This window comes from Camelus dromedarius, chromosome 11 (genome assembly GCF_036321535.1).
Source record: "Camelus dromedarius isolate mCamDro1 chromosome 11, mCamDro1.pat, whole genome shotgun sequence".
In the NCBI taxonomy this organism is placed as follows: domain Eukaryota; kingdom Metazoa; phylum Chordata; class Mammalia; order Artiodactyla; family Camelidae; genus Camelus; species Camelus dromedarius.
In genome coordinates, this window is record NC_087446.1 from 35,997,518 (window position 1) to 36,014,329 (window position 16,812).

A 16,812-nucleotide genomic window follows, 5' to 3' on the forward strand; every position below is an offset into this window, starting at 1 on the left:
TGGTTATTTGTAGAGTCAAATAAAAATAATTTAACAGGTGGTTTTATTTACTCAAACAACTGGTTATGAATGCAGTGCATTCATTCTTTCCTTAGTTTTTGTAGTATTCACATTTCCTACGTTGTAGTCCAAGTGTAGGAATGTAGGCCCATTGGTACTCATGCACTGATGCTGGGTGTTTTAGACTCAGTAATCCTGAAAGAAAATTGGATTTACCAAGGTGGTGAATAATTGTCAAAGGTGCTTTATGATTAAATTATAGCACTTGAGAACTGTGAGGTCTTTCCTGCTTTACACCTTCCTGGTATACAGCTAAGACATGATGATCCCTTCTTACCACCATCCTGGTTCATTCCCATGGTGTGCTGGGCCAGCCGGCTGCTATGTGCTCCCAAGAGCCAACTGTGTGCATTTCTTCCCAATTCTACGTTCAGTGACTGGCATTTTGGTAGCTTGAATTTTGACAGGTTGGGAGTATTTATCTCAACCTGGGTGATATCACCCAGGTTACTATGGGAAAGTTGGTGTGAGGCATCACCACTAAAAGACGAATCAGAGCTTCTGCCCAACTGTCATCCTTGCTAAACTGTGGACTCTGATCAGTGAGCAGACACAGACACGGGGTGAATGCTGCCACAAGCAAGACGGGAACTGCTCCAGTCACTGATGTGGTGCAAATAGGAAATTGGCCTATGTTACAAATCAGGTGCCCTCTAGAGCTGGTTGTTAAGCATTTACCAGCACATCAGTGTTCATCCTCCACTGCCCCCTCCCCCTATCATTCTTCTAATTGCTTTGTTTCTTGCCTGCTGTTAGAGCACAGTGGAGACAGGAAAGTCACAGTCGGACATCTGGATTGGAATACATATAGATTTCTCTGTTTAATAGCTCTGTGACCTGGAACAAGTGATGGAAGCTTTCTGATACTGATACCCAGTTTCCTCTTTAGTAAAATGGGGTTGATATTAGGCTCACCTCAGAGTTGAGAGGATAAAATGAAATGATGTACGGTAAGCACCTAACAGTGCCTGGTGGGTAGTAAATGCTCATTAAGTGGTATCTACTGCCAGTACTGATAGTCATTCATTCAACAAATACATATGGAAAGGCTATTTGCAAAGCACTTTTGATTCTGTCTGTATGTTTTTTTTTGAGGGAGGTAATTAGGTTTGTTTGTTTGTTTAATGGTAATTAGGTTTGTTTGTTTGTTTGTTTGTGTAATGGAGGTACTGAGAATTGAACCCAGGACCCTGTGCATGCTGGGCACACACTCTACCACTGAGCTATACCCACCCCCTCTCCCTCTGTCTATATGGTTTTAAATGTACAGATAAGGAAGAATAAAATATCACCCTGAAATTCTGAGCTTTAAGATGGCATGTTTGATGTCATGTAGACTGTACACCTGGACGCTTGACATCTGTCTCGGTTTGCTAACAGTGGACAGATATTTCCTGAGTCAGGTCCTCTTCTCACTTCCTGTTAAAGCACCTTTGTGCCCCCATCTTCCTGTCTCCCTGATTATCCTCCTTACTCTTCCATTCCTTTCCTCTCTCCATAAACAAGCCAACAATCTTCCTGGCTCATGGCAGGTTCCTCTCAGATGTGTGGCATGAGTTACCTGGTAGCCGCTTTTTTATACCCTGAGGCCAAGAATAGAAGGCTTCATCTCCCTGTGAGAATCTAATAAAAAATCCAGCTTCTTCCCATGACTGGCTTCCACCCCTCCTCACCCACTCAGAACCACATCGCACTCAGAAGGGCATCCAGCTTGTCTAGAAGACTTCTCCACCTTGGTATTCCTTTCCTGAGCAAAAAGGTTATTTGTAGGAAAAATGTTGAATTCTAAACCCTCAGACTTACAGGTACAGAGGACACTGAGATGAAATAACTGGAGATAGAAACATTTGTGGGAAGGCGGAACACAAACGGCTTTACAGTTTTCAAACATTAAGTGCTCACAAAGCTTAGAAGTTCCTGCTTTCTGCACACAGGCTTCTCATCGAGTTCTTCAAACACTCTGAAGTGCATCTTCCAACGTGATCAGTTTTTCAATACTTAAATTTCGGAGCTGTTTTAAAATGTGGAAACACTCAAGATGAGTATGACTTGTTTCTTGTTGGGAGGGATTCTGCCCTCAGTTTTAAACTGTGCTTTACACGGGCAGTTTGAGAGTGTAAGTGTAAACCTTGACGTTAATGAACAGAAACCAGAACAGGTCAAGCACAACTTTCCAGCTCATTTAATTAATTAATTGATAGCCTGCATCTGAAAAGTGTTTCAAAGAAGCTATTTTTTTAAAGTAATTTATCACAATGATTATTTCCATAAAGTACTGACAGGAATCAATAATATTTGCCTTCCATCATATTTTCAGCAATGTAAACTCTTATGCATAAATCATATTGTTAAAAAGATTAAAATGATATGTTTATGTGTATTTAATATCCAAATAGTGGATTTTATAAAATTGATTTTACACCAGTTTTTTTTTTCCCCAAAACAGTCACACTCAATTCCTCACCAAGAATGGACACACATAGCAGATTTATCAGGTGGGATCATCTGAAAACCACTACCACCATTCATTTTATTTCCTAACATAGTGTTGTAGGTCAGTTATACTTCAAAACAAATAAACACACATATATACAAATTCATAGAAAAAGAGATCAGATCAGCAGGGTGAGGGAAGGTGGTCAAATGGTACAAACTTCCAGTTATAAGACAAATAAGTACCAGGGAGGTAATGTACAACATAAGTAATATAATTAACATTCTTGTATGTTAGGTATGAAGGTTGTCAAGTAAATCCTAAGAGTTCTCATCACAAGGAAAAAAAATTTCTTTTGTATTTATAGATGATGGATGTTTACTAACCTTACTGTGGTAATCATTTCATGTTATATGTAAGTCAAATCATTATGCTGCACACTTCAAACTTATACAGTGCTGTTTGTTAACTATATCTCAATAAAACTGGAAGGGAAAAAAACTGAGGTTTTAATTTTTCAGAGTGAAAATGAAAATACTTCAGAAAAAATAAAGTCAAATTTTTGCAATTCAAAGTGGCTGAACACCCAGCGGCAACACAGTATAAAACCTGCTGATTATGTGATTGTCCAAAGGGCTGAACTGAATTTTTTCTTACTAATTTGGACATGTCTTCTCTTTCCCAGTGATACAGGAACAACACCTCCAGAGAGTGGTATTTTTGGGTTTATGATAAACTTCTCTGCATTTCTTGGTAAGTACACAGTAATTATTATAAATAAATGAAAAATTCCCAATCTCATATGAAGTAAAATATGTTACAGTTTGTCTATCATTTTTTATTGTTTTTTTTTTTTCATTTTCACTTTTTTAATTACATTTTTTGTTTGGGTTTTCTTTTTTTTTTTTTTTTGAGGGGGGTGATAACTAGGTTATTTATTTACTTATTTACATGTTTAATTTTTAATGGAGGTACTGGGGATTGAATCCAGGACCTTGTGCATGCTAAGCACGCAGTCTACCACTGAGCTATACCCTCCCCCATTGTTATTTTTTAACAAACATTATTTTTAGAACACTTCTAGGTTCACAGCAAAATTGAGCAAAAGGTAGAGATTTCCCAGGTACTCCCTGCTCTCCTGCACCCCCTCCCCTAACCATAGCCCCCCGCCCCCGCCATTATCAGCACCCCTCACCAGAGTAGTTTAGTACCTTAGTTACAGTTGATGAACCTAAACTGACATATCGTTATCAACCTAAGTCCATAGTTTACATTAGGGTTTATTCTTGGTTTGCGTGATTTTTAAAAAGTGTAATCTTTGCTACTAGAATTTTGCTCTAATTTGAGAAACTAAAATGATCAGAAATCCAAAGTTATTTATGGCCTCTTTATCAAACTGTTCTTCACTTCATCTTATAATTTGCCATAGGAATTTAAAATGGGTTTTAAATGTAATTTGACTTTTAAAATTGTGATTTATTTATATCCAATGCATTTGCGTAAGCCAAAGACACCTAATGTATAGAAGCTAATGTTTCTCGGAATCTGTTCTGAAGGCAGCTTACAAGAAAATCATCTGGAGTGCTGGTTAAAAGTCCTGTTCCAGGTCCACACTGCAGACCTACTGGATCAGAACTTCTGGGAGTGGGGCTGAAGAATATGCGCTGTGAACCAGCACTCTAAGGGACTTGGATACTCAGGAAGGCTTTTGAACCACTGAAAAATGTGTTTTCTCACCGGTTAGAGGAAGTGGAAAGGTGAAGCAGGGAACAGTTTATCACCAATGAAGCTACAATTTTTCTTTTCAATTTCTCAAATGCACCTGAGATGCAGCTGAAAAAGGACAACCCTCTCAAGGGCCAATTAATGTAATGAGTGAAAAACTCAGTATTCTATGGGTGATGAGGGTAAACAGATGGAAGATGTGGGCTCTTTCCATAAACCCCTCCCCTACGGAACGATCAGGTGTTTGCCAGGGACCCATCATGTACCCTGCACTTTCTGTCGCCCTCTACTGGTGCAGGCTGGGAAGGGACAGAGGTGCTGGGAACCCTACCTAGTGACGTGGCATCTTTGGAATTTGTTTATCCTACTTGGTAGAGAGAGTTTCACCTTGTCACCCATTTGTGGTCTTTTCCTAAGGTTTTGGAGGCAAGCAAGGGAAGCAGAAATAGGAGTCGGTAGCCTCTTATACCATCCTTGCCCAGAGTCCAGATTTAGAAGACAGATTATTTTATCACTAGCAAGTGATAAGTAGGGCTTTTTGCTTCTAGGCAAGGCAGAATCTGACATGAATATGTTTGTTTAAAATGCTCTGTGATAAATGGTTAGCTTTTAGCCTGCTTTTTAAAATTCAGCAAAAATATTATGGCCATCACACATTATTTCAATATATAGAAATCTACTTTATCCTTTTAACATATGCATGTGATATCCAACTCATGAATGTATTATAATTTTTATATTTGGTCCCCTATTAAACATTCAGGCTATTTCTGATTTTGTAATTTACAATGCTAAAGTGAATATCTTTTAAACATATCTTTGCATAGCTATGTGAGTTTTTACTATAAGATAAATTTGCTGAGTTAAAGGGAATACAGATCTAAAATTTTGATAGCTATCCATTTATTCAACAGTCATTGACTAAGTGCCTCCTATGGGATTGGCTTAGAGCTTATGTTGAGTGCTGGGGACACAACAGGTCACAATAGCAGACAGACAAGGACCCTGCTCTCATGGAGATTACATTTTGTTGTCAAATTGCTCTCCAAAATAATAAATGATATTTGGTTAATTGACTAGCTCTTTGGAAAACGTCCCCTCAGTACCCTCTCACACCGTTCACAAAAACCAATGGCAATTAAAGAACTAAACATGAAGAACAAAACCATAAGAGGATTTCTATTTAATTATAGGAAAATATTTTTAAAGCCTTAGGATGGGAAAGCTTATCTAAGCTCATACAAAACCCAAAAGCTAAATAGGAAAGTAGGGACAAATCTGGAGAGATAAAAAATTAAAACTTCTAAGCAGTGAAAGATAACATAAAATTAAAGACAAACAATAGACGAGAAGAAAATATAGCAGACAATAGACTAATGTACATAATGTGTAAAAGACAACTACAAATTAAAAAATGAGTAGACAAACTCACAAAAAAAATAAGGAAAAAATGATAAACATGCAATTTCCAGAAAAAGAAATGCAAATGACTAGTGGACTTACTGAAAGATGCTCACTCTCACTAATGATCAGAGACATGCAAATTAAACCAACAGGTTGCCATTTTTCAGCTATCAGATTAGCAGTAATTAAAAAGGCAAGGGCACACAGAATTTCATTCAAACTCTGTTGTGGGAGTATAAATTGCCTCAGTCTTGGAGAAATTTAGAGGTACTTCTTGGCTTTCTTGAGCATAGTTTTTTGACCCAGTAATACTACTTCTAGGAATTTATCTTTCAGAAACACTGAAAGTGTGCCAAAGACAAGGATGTTCATTGAGCATTGTCTGTAATAGGAAAAACATACAATTAGGAGAATAATTAAATAAATATGGCATCTCACAACATACTTGATGAGGTGGACCTATTTTAACTGATGTTGGTAAGAACTCCATGGTACATTTTTAAGTGAAAAAAAGCAAGTCTCAGAACAATATCTGCACAATAACATTTATGTGAAGAGGATAACAGCCAAGACAGTTTGTGTGTCAATCCGTCCGTCTGTCCGTCCATCATACTGTAGGGGAGTATGATGGGATGAAGAAGTACGGGGATGAGGGAATGGGGAGACTACTGCAATCAAGAAATTGAAAATACAAACTTGGAAAAAGCCATACCAAACTGTTCGTGTGTTTTTCCTTCTAAAAAGTCAAATAAGGAAAATTCATCAGAGTCCCTTTCTTTTTCAGGTGCAGCCACGATGTATACAAGATATAAAATAGTAGAGAAGCAGAATCAAACCAGCTACATCAGCACTCCTGTTTTTAACTTGGTGTCTTTAGTTCTGGGATTGGTGGGATGTATCGGAATGGGCATTGTAGCCAATTTCCAGGTATGATCTGAAGTTTTCTTGATTATTGGGGTGTTGGGGTCTGTGTGTCTGGAGGAGAAAAGCAAGAACACAGGAGGCTAGCATCGCTCTCAAATAGTTGCCAAGTTTATACAAATGGGGTAGTTTGCTATTTTAGAAACAAATCTTTATCATTTGAAAGTCAGCCCTGCCAGGTACTTGGGAGAGACGGGGTGCACGTCTGCATGACTGTGAGAGACAGCATGCTTCAGAGTTGAGGCTGCAGGCTCTGCATCGCTCCGTGTTCTTACTGACATGGTTTGATGTGTTGGGAGATGTGTTACTTCTGCCATTGCAATGATTTCAGTAACCGCAAGAAAATAGTGGTGTGTGTGAATGTGAGTGTGTGTGCTGATTCTACCGTTTGAACCTCTGGTGTTCAATTCAAAGCGGCATCTGATTTCTTCCTTTCATAGATGAGTATACAGGTACATGGAGGTGAAGTAATTTCCTGAGGGTTACTCAGTCAGCTGCAGAGCCAAAATATGGCCCTGCTGGAACAAATTAATGACTGCTGCGGAATCCACTGGATATATTCTTGCTGCGTCATGTGTTTGAAAAAACCCTACTTGTTTTATCCTAATTTGTGGATTCCTTTTATTCCAAGGTCTCTTTCAGGAAGGCATGGGACCTATTTGCCCATGGAGACAATATTTAATATTTTAAAGATACTTGTATTTCAAATGAGTACTGATTATAATGGTACTCACCTCGCAGCATTACTGCTGGGAGTCAGTGAGACAATGTACGGTACCCAGCATTCTGTGCTCAGTGGTCGTCATGGTCACCATCGGTCCATCTCTGTAGGCCGGCACTTGGGAGGACGTTGCCCCTTTGTGACAGCAGAAAGGAAGTTACTGCTGGAAGACTTTTGGTCCTGCCCCGGGGGTACTCCTTTAACTTTTTTTCCCTCCAGAAGGGGGTTGATCTTGTGTGATGCTAATTTTCACAGAAAGGTGACAGCCTTCCATGCTAGCCTACTGCTCAAGTCCATGTCCATCTGCACGCTGCACCCTGGTGTGGATGTGGGAAGCTAATAACCCCACCCCCCCCACACCACTGCTTTCCACCTGTTCTCTCATGTTTCTTCCTGCATGAAGTCAGACCACAGTCAGAGAGCCCTTGGCCTATCATGCACCACGTGGGCCTCAGGGAGTCACCTTTTCTGCACTGCCCTACAGGGAGCCATCTGTCGTTGTGGGGGACAGTCTCATAAACCCTCTGGGAAACCCAGTGCTGTGTCGTGGGGGTGCAGCAGGCTTCCTTTTATGACACAAAATCTTCAGGACAGCCTATGGCAGGAATGTTCTCTCAGGTCTTGTAGCCATTGGGTTTTCGTTTTGGGGATGTTACAAATCCATGATTACCAGTGTTTTGTTTCCTTGTTAACACTGGAAGCTGGAAAAGTGCGAGCCAAATTTGTAGCCTCCCCGAAGCAAGCGTATAGGGCTTCAAGGAGGGCATCTTGTGAGCCCAGTTCGCTTCTGGCTCTGTTTAACATTCTGCCTCTTACATCTCTAGACAAGGAAATAAGACAAACAACACTAGTTGCCAGTGGCACTTGTCACATGGCAGAGACCCTCTGTGACATCTTACGTTTTATGATCTATGTGTGTTTTGGTTTTCATAACAACATTTATTGAAGTTTTCTATGTCATAGACATTTACAAAAATATTTCATGCTTTAACTCGTATAATCCTAGTAACTACCTTAGAAGATAGGTGGTATTGTTTTCCTCATTTATCAATTGAGAAATGGGGATCCAGGGAGGCTAATACTCTCCCAAGACCACATGAGTAATGAAAGGCAGAAGTCGCCTTTGAATCGAAGCCCTCTGCCCAGACCCTGTGGGAAAGGTTAGAATGAGGAAATCCCTGTGAGAAAAAAGCGTGTACACAATTCAGTTCTAGCATCGGAAAGCACGATAGGAAAAAACATTAAAAAGGGAAGGGGGAGACATGGAATGACACAATTTGTCTAGCAGAGCGTGGGCATGAATTGTCCAGTGGGGAACAGTATGCACTGAATGATCCCCATCACGTTATTGTCTGAGTAACTCATCATCACAAGTGATACAGCTCTCAGGGTTTAAACCATAAAGGGCAGACTTTAGGAAGAGAACCTAAGTGGTTAGATCATTAAACTTTTGGTTCCCTTTAAGGCTTCTGTGACGTGATTACATCTTGACAAAAACCAGAAACAGAATCCCTAACTCCTGAGAGCAAAGGGTTTCCTTGTGCATTGTTCCCATAAATATATCTTTACAACTTCCTTGTTTGATGTCCTGTCATTCATTTCCCGCATGCCATGAGCAAACCAACTTGAGCTGTTACCTCAAGAAGGATTAGAGATGTGAGGGCAAGAGAGAGAGCGTGAGAGCACTGACTCCGGTTTTCCTTGAGTGGGACTAAGTGGCATTTATCAGAAGTTCGCAGACACCTGTCTTTCCTGGACTGGCGGGTGGGATGGCTGCTTTTTGGTGTGCCCTCACCAGTCTCTGTTAATGCTTTCCTTTCCCTCAAGAAGTCTCCTTTGTGGAAGAGTCAACTTTTCTGAGGTTGAACCTCTCAATAGTCTAGTTTTCTCAATTTTTTTACTGTTTTAAATTAACAAGAGAGTGTCCAAAAACATGCCAGATTTTTATCTTATCCTCTATCCAAAATTCATGTCTGATCTAAGAGTCATTTCCCTTCCAAAAGACATTATTGATGAGAGAATTTATACTCCACAGTGAAAAAGGCACATTGTGACGGCAACTCCCACTGAATCAAGGGCCTTTAGATCTGATCACGTGGGGTTCATGTGGGGGCCCATGAAGTTTGCAGGTTAGGATCCTAAAGGACACATTGAATTGGCCAGGGTTGAGGAAGCAAATTTCCTGACAGTACTTGGGGGGTGGGGTGGGGGTGGGGGGAGTAACAAAGTATGTAAATTCCGGGTGTTGATTTTCTTATTAGAATGAAAAGGAAATGGAGAGATTTAGATTATTCCTAAAAAACAACTCATTAGCAGTAGATGCCTTGCCTTGTGTTTATTTTCCTTTGCCCAAATGTGTCTTAACATTCAAGGGGTGAGAAGGACTCACTTTCTATAGTTCTTTCTTTCTTTCTTTTTTTTTTTTTTGGTTTAATATTGGTTCTTTTCCAGTTTTATTGAGATATTGTTACTGAACCAGGCCCGCTTGCCCAACGCACAGCAAGCCAAACGCTGAGACACCGAGGTTTATGGCCTTGAAAAGAATATTCACAAGGCAGCCAAGCAAGGAGGCAGAAATGAGTCTCAGATTTACCTCCTGAAGGCATGAGGTTGGGGTGTTTATGGGGTATAAGCAGGGTGGTCTAAGGGTGGGAAGAGGTGATTGGAGATGAGGAAAAAGGTGAGGTAATTTGGGCTACATGTTTCTACCTATTCAGAGTGGAGGTGCTGGGGGGAGGGTATAGCTCAGAGGTAAAGTGCCTGCTTAGCAAGCAGGAAGTCCTGGGTTCAGTCCCCAGTCCCTCCATTACATATGTACATACACACACACACCTAATTACCTCCCCACCGCCCCAAAACAGAGGCACTTACAGGATCGGAGGGCGGAGTTTTCCAGCGTCTGATGTCAAAAGGCCCTTCATCAGATCCGGGTTTAGGGTCTGTGGTCCAAACCAGCCCCTAGCCAGCTCAAAGTGGGCGAGCGCCGACTCCAAGTTCCTCTAAAACAACTGGGCTGTGTGAAGTTGGGAAGGCATGTAATTAAAGAGAGGAAAAAAGAAAGAAAGAAAAAAACTAAAGTGAACTTAATTGGTGAAGACAGTTTACAAGTAAAGGGGTTTTAATAATTAGCTGTTCCCTTATCTGTTATTTTGTTAAGACAGTTCAAGAATTTCTATTAATCAGCTTCTGTTAACTCTGTGGGGCATGGTTTCACTATCACTGACACATAACACATAACACTGTATTAGTCCGAAGTGTACACCATAGTGATTTTGGTGGGGGACGACTAGGTTTATTTATTTATTTATTTAATGGTGGAACTGGAGATTGAACTCAGGACCTCGTGCATGCTCAGCATGCACCCTACCACTGGGCTATACCCTCCCTCCTCCATAGTGATTTGATACATGTATATATTGTAAAATGATCACCACAGTAAGTTTAATTAACACAGTTTTTTTCTTCGTGATGAGGTTTTGATACCAGGAAATAAATTTCCTTAGTAAATAAGTAAAAAAACATTTTTTTAATCTCCCCTTCCCACGTGGAGGATAAAGATTTCAGATCAGTTTATTTGTGAACACTCTGGATGAAGAACACCATGGTTCTGGGGAAGCATGAGTGGCTTGAGTCAAAGAAATGTCCAGGGCATGGGTGTGGATAGTGAACTGGGGTCAGCAGGTGCTTGGGGCCAAAACCAGTCTCTCATGGACAGTGCTTTAACTTGCTCCTTTGCAAAGCCTGTATTTTCAAGTTCAGGTGGAGACTCAGGTGGTCAATCTAAACATCACTGTTATGTGGGAAGGCAGGTGCCCAATGCACATTTGAAAGCAGCCTAAATGAGGCTTCTTGTTGGGCCAGTTATGAGCATGTTTGGGGTCAACACCAGACCTTCTGCCTAGACTAGGTGTGGGGGCTGTCTTTTGGTTGACATGGCTGGTTAGAGATGCTGAGGGCTGGGGGCTTGACTGGAAGTTGCTTCTGCATCACGAGAGTAGTGTTTTTACTCAAGATTTGTGTGCTCATTTGGGGTGGCTTGGGAGGGTCAAAGTGATTACGGGGAAGCACAGAGCCTCGTGCACGCTAAGCATGCCCTACACCACGGAGCTACACCCTCCCCCGAGTCTCGTGTACTTTTATATGAAATTTGTTTTATAGTCTTTACTGCAAGCCTGCAAGACAGAAATGGTTATACCTATTTTAGATACAGATATTGTGGTTTAAGGTCACAAAGCCCAGTTGGTGGACTCCATGTTTTTTCTCCAGCACAGCCGGACTCCAAAGCCCACCATCCCCAACTCCCCTACCTGTAAGGCGGACGTCACTGTGTCCTAGTCCCATGAACCAAAGTGTGCTGTGGAACAACCACGTTCCTGGTCTTTACTCCAGTGCAGGGAAGGCTTTTTTCTCTTGGTTATCTTCTGTAGGCAGCTGCATCTTCCAAAGAAAGGTGGGCATACCTGTGATACCTTTTGGCTTTGAGGAGCCCAGAGTGAGTGAGTGAGTGCTCTGCTCGAGATGTGGACAGAGGCGCGTGGAGTAACAGCATGTGTGTGACTTTGTCTTCTAGGAGTTAGCTGTCCCAGTGGTCCACGATGGCGGCGCTCTTTTGGCTTTTGTCTGCGGTGTCGTGTACACACTTCTGCAATCCATCATCTCTTACAAATCGTGTCCCCAGTGGAACAGCCTTTCCACGTGCCACGTACGGATGGCCATCTCTGCCGTCTCCTGTGCTGCTGTCATCCCCAGTATCCTTTTTACATTCGTCAGTGTCCTCTAAAGTTTGACACCCCCGTACCCCCCCCCCCCCAAAAAAAAACCATGGAGGAAGCAAAGGTTAACAGCCAAGGGTCGACATGCTTCAGAAGAACAGTTGGGAGAAAAGGGTAAATCATTAAGAAAATATCTCAACATCGTCTGGTTAGATCAAAAGTATCTTTGGGGAAAAGAATATTGTGAAAGGAAAGTGGGAAAAAATGTCTGAACACTTCAGTCTCTGTTTACTTTCCTTCAACAGGGTTGGTTTCATGAGCCATGTGAAAATATTTATTTTTCTTTGTAGTGCTTGGCTAAAGACACCAAATATTGATATTGTACTTAAAGTAATAGCCCTGTGGAGTCCCAAGAGGCCAGACTCTCTTCTCTCCCCACACATAGGTGATTAGATGGTTTGATTTACTCGTCCATATTAAGGGGTTTTAAAAAGCTCTACACCATTTATTTCTAAGTAATTTAAGATACATTTTACTTTTTCTTTTTAATCACTGATTTCATTTTCAAAAGGAAATTTTATTTTTTCTAATTCAACAATGTGAAAAGAAGAAAATATAAATTTATCATGCTTGTATATTCTGATTTAGAAGAAATAAAGAAATTTCCCTCCCTCCCCTCCCCTCCTTCCTTCCTTTTCTTTCTTTTTCATTCTTTCTTTTCCCTTTTTTAAAGAAGTATTTAACAAAGAAAATAAAAAAGCTGTAGTCTTTCAGGGGTGGAAAATTCCCCATCTTTCAAAATGTCATCTGCAGTCATCTCAAAAGCTGCAGTGTAATTAAAAATTGGTGATTACAGTAGATTGTAGGAAAATAGGGACTATTTTATTAGCAGCAGTCATGATTATTGGGCTTGGGCTGTGGTACAAAGTGGGTAAACCAGTAAAAAGATAGCATGTCATCATGTACTTCTAACTTAATAGCTCTGCATTTCTCTTCTAAAATCAGTTATACAAAATGTGAAGTCTAAGTATGGTTTTGGGCTTTGTTTTTGTTGTTTAGGGAAGGAAATTTTTAATTACAAAATTTCTAAGCACAGAGGAACCAAATCCTAGTATTGAGAAATTTAACAACAAATAGATACCCTGGTTCCTAAGTTAGTTCTTTCTCAGCTTCCTTGTCCTATTTATGGATTGGAGACATTCATGCTTTCTTTTGAAATGTTATCACCTTAAAACGTTTAGCTTGTGTTAGTGGTAAGAATTATAGAACTATTTATAGTGTTAAAAGCAGAATTTCTTGGTGTAGGAAACCTTTCCTTGCTTCAAACTTTGGAGACAGATCTCTAGGTAATAAAAAGAGAGAGAGTTTTAATAGAATTGGCATTTCAGGCTGGAGTTTCACATACTTACAGTTCCCATTTTTAGGAGGTTCTTATGAGCCAGGCCAGTAGCTTCCTGAACAGAAACAGGTTATGTCCTTTTATCCAATTAACTTGAACAAATTTATCCGTAAGAAAGTATTTTGTCTTAAACATTAGCCTGGATTTATATTTCCTTTAAAGCATCTTTAAAATGCCCTCGTTTCTCCTTCCTGTATTATTTCCATGAAATGGCCTCACTTGACTCATGGAGAAACTGAGGCCTGGAGCAAGGCAGTCTTTAGACTTGTGCTTCTGAGCCCTCTCTGCTAAACCATCTATCTTGCATCCAGCTCCTACAGCTTCAAAAGACTTCATAAAATCACTAACAACGCAAAGTCCGGGTTCCTTTCCCTGAGACACATAGTCTGAGGCTGCCTATTTCTTCCATCTCAGTTTTACACTCTCTCCCCTAGCCGTGGCTCTTTTCTGTCCTCTGCTTTTGCCCACGCTCTTCTCCTTGGCTGGATTACCTTCTCCACCTTGTCTTTCTAGAGCTGAGCTGTCTGTCCCACACGGGAGCCACCGGCCACATGAGGCTGCTGAGCATTTGAGACGTGGCTAGTTTGAATTGAGATGGGCCGTAGTGTAAATCACACCAATCTCAAAGACTTAATAAAAAAAAAAATGTAAAATATCTCACTAATAATTCCTTACATTATTACATGTCGAAATGATAACATGTTTGATATATTGGGTTAAGTAAGATATATTAAGATTAATTCCATGGGATGGGGAGGGTATATAGCCCAGTGGTAGTGTATGTGCTTCGCGTTCTCGGTTCAATCCTCAGTACCTCCATTATTAAAAAAAAGTAATAATAAACAAACAGGTAAACAAACCTAATCCCCCCCATTAAAAAAATAAAATAAAAGATTAATTCCACTGGGTTACTTTTAGCTTTTATAAATGTGGCTACTGTAGTAGAAAATTTTAAATTACACATATGGCTGCCCTGAATTTCTGTGGGATGATGCTGTTCTAGAAGGCTCACAACTTAGGTTAAGTTCAATTTAGTGAAGCTTCCTTGATACCTGAAACCCATTCCACTTTGAGTTAATAATTTTCCCCCGAGTCATGACTGTATTCTGTTCTTTTCTCTCTAAAGCGGCACATTCCCTGGACTTTGTCTGACAAGACTGTGATATTTCTGGGAGCTGAGACCAAGTCTATTTTGCCAGACTTTTCTCTGCCTCCCCATCCTCCTCCCCAGCGTGGTACCTGATGGAACTAAAGATGGGATAAAGAATTAAGTGAAAGAATTAAGAGGCTTTTAAACTATTAGAAACAGAAGTATGGTCATGACATGATCAGAGAAACTTCTATGCTTTCTATTTCTTTTGTTTTGAGAAACCAAGAAGTGGTATGCATTGGAAAACATGGGAGGTAAGGGGAGGGCAGGGAGAGGGGGTGCTGACTCCGAATTCAGAGGAGGCTCTAAACTTGGCATTGATTGACCCAACATTTTGGATTCCTAACTTTTTGCAAAAGCTTTTAAAGAGCATCTCACTTCTCTCTAGCTGTCTCTTTTGCATTCTAAGCTCAATCAAAATGGCTGTCACCACCTTTGTGCAGATAGTCTTGTCCATGGTGGGCAATAGCCTCAGTCTCTGGCCTTATTAGGCTGGCCTCTCAGGGTTTGTCCTTCATCCTCAAGGTCAGATGTAGGATGTATCTCTTTGATTTGTAAACCCTTTGGGCCAGGAAGGACAGGCTCTGCTTTTACCCACTCAACAGAAAAAGTCTGTTTTGTTTTTTTTAAGATAAAAGTTTGAATTTCTTTAGCTTCTTTTTGTATATGAGCCTTGGTACGTTTGTTGTTGTTGTTTTTAATTATATTTAATGGAGGTACTGGGGACTGAACCCAGGACCTCGTGCATGCTAAGCATGTGCTCCACCGCTGAATTGTTTCCCTCCCCTTTCTTTGTAATGCTTTGGTACTTTGAAATGTTAATTTTTCCTTGAAGCTGTTGCCTTGAACATAGTATTTTAGGGAAAAAGAATTTTAATCAATATTTTTATTTAGGGAAAATAGTATTTTAGGGAAAAATACTCTCAAAAGTACACATATTAGACTGCTGTGTCAGTCATTTTGACGAAATTTAAACAAGGTCAAGCAAAATGTAGCCACAGATTAAAATTTTACTATACATAACTGACAAAGTATTACTATGGAATGACTGTTTCCATGTTGTATTTTAACTACTGTCATAATCAAACTTACGGTTTGAGATGATAAGTCACTGATATAACTGGGTTTGATTTCAGGAATGTTGGTACTAACATTTTAACACTGTGTAATGCTTATATTATTAGAAAAATAGCCTAGTCTTAACACTAAAGGACCTATTCTGTAGTTTCCTTAACAATTTCCTTTTTTTAGTGATTGCCTGTGCTTCGCTAATCTCTATAACCAAGCTGGAGTGGAATCCAAAAGAAAAGGTAAAATTTAAGCCGTTTTCAGTGTGATTGTCAAACCTGGTTCCTGGAATTATTTTAAAAAATTTGAATTCCTAATTCTCTCTTAAACCCATCAACCATCTAGGCTTAGTAAAAGGGGTGGGACATTTAAGGTAGGGAAACAATGTGAATAAAGGTGTGGGGAGGTCAGAGGAGGACCAGCATGTTAAGCAGAGAGGATGAGAACAGTGTAGAGGATAGTCTGTATCCAGATGGAGTGAAAAATAAATGTGGTCAGGGGTAATTTTGCTGGGGAGTAGTTTGTGCAAGGCTTTAAGAGGTGGGCCGAGAGGCTCATGCTTGATGTAGGTGATCAGAGTAAGTCTTTGAGGGGGAGGGTATAGCTCAGTGATAGTGTGTGCTTACCATACATGGGGTCCTGGGTTCAATCCCCAGTACCTCCATTAAAATAAATAAGTAAATAATAAACCTAATTACCACCCCCACCCCCAACAGAGTAAGTCTTTGAAGGCTTTTGAACAGGAAAGTAAACTGAAAGGATATTATAGGATGAATGTTAGTCAGACGCAACACCTGGCATGGACTGAAGAGCCGTGAGCCCAGGATTAGGATGGCAGTGAGAAGGCAGTTCCACGAATTCAGATTTCAAATCAAGATTCGCCTAGATTGGAAGCAATAGCTTGAGAATGAAAGGACATGATGAAGTGAAGATGACTTCCAAATGTTTGTCTTTGGTGAACCAAAGAACTTGTTCTCATGGACAGAGACAGATTAGGTCTCTAACAGGAATAAATGATTGCATGGGGGGAAGTGGATGGGTCTGGTTTTAGAATCATTGAATCTGAGGCTGTGGTGAAACATGGAGGAGAAATGTCCAGTTAGACATGGGGGACTAGATGTCTGGTAGGACTGAGAGCCATCAGAGCATAGGGTAGAGGGACTGGTAATTTCCAGACCAAACATCAGAACATATGGAATCAGATGTTTGGAACTGGAC

The 16,812-nt window shown here is 40.4% G+C and overlaps 1 protein-coding gene across 9 annotated transcripts in view; it reads left to right on the plus strand.

Moving 5' to 3' along the window:
* Nucleotides 1–16,812, plus strand: part of DRAM1 (DNA damage regulated autophagy modulator 1) — a 123,284-nt gene that overhangs the window by 11,447 nt on the left and 95,025 nt on the right. For all 9 annotated transcript variants that reach the window (XM_064491650.1, XM_064491652.1, XM_064491653.1 and 6 more), the window contains exons 2-5: nucleotides 3,180–3,247; nucleotides 6,408–6,550; nucleotides 11,836–12,013; nucleotides 15,778–15,836. In XM_064491650.1, coding sequence (XP_064347720.1) covers nucleotides 3,180–3,247; nucleotides 6,408–6,550; nucleotides 11,836–12,013; nucleotides 15,778–15,836 — 448 coding nt within the window. The remainder of the gene's footprint in view (nucleotides 1–3,179; nucleotides 3,248–6,407; nucleotides 6,551–11,835; nucleotides 12,014–15,777; nucleotides 15,837–16,812) is intronic.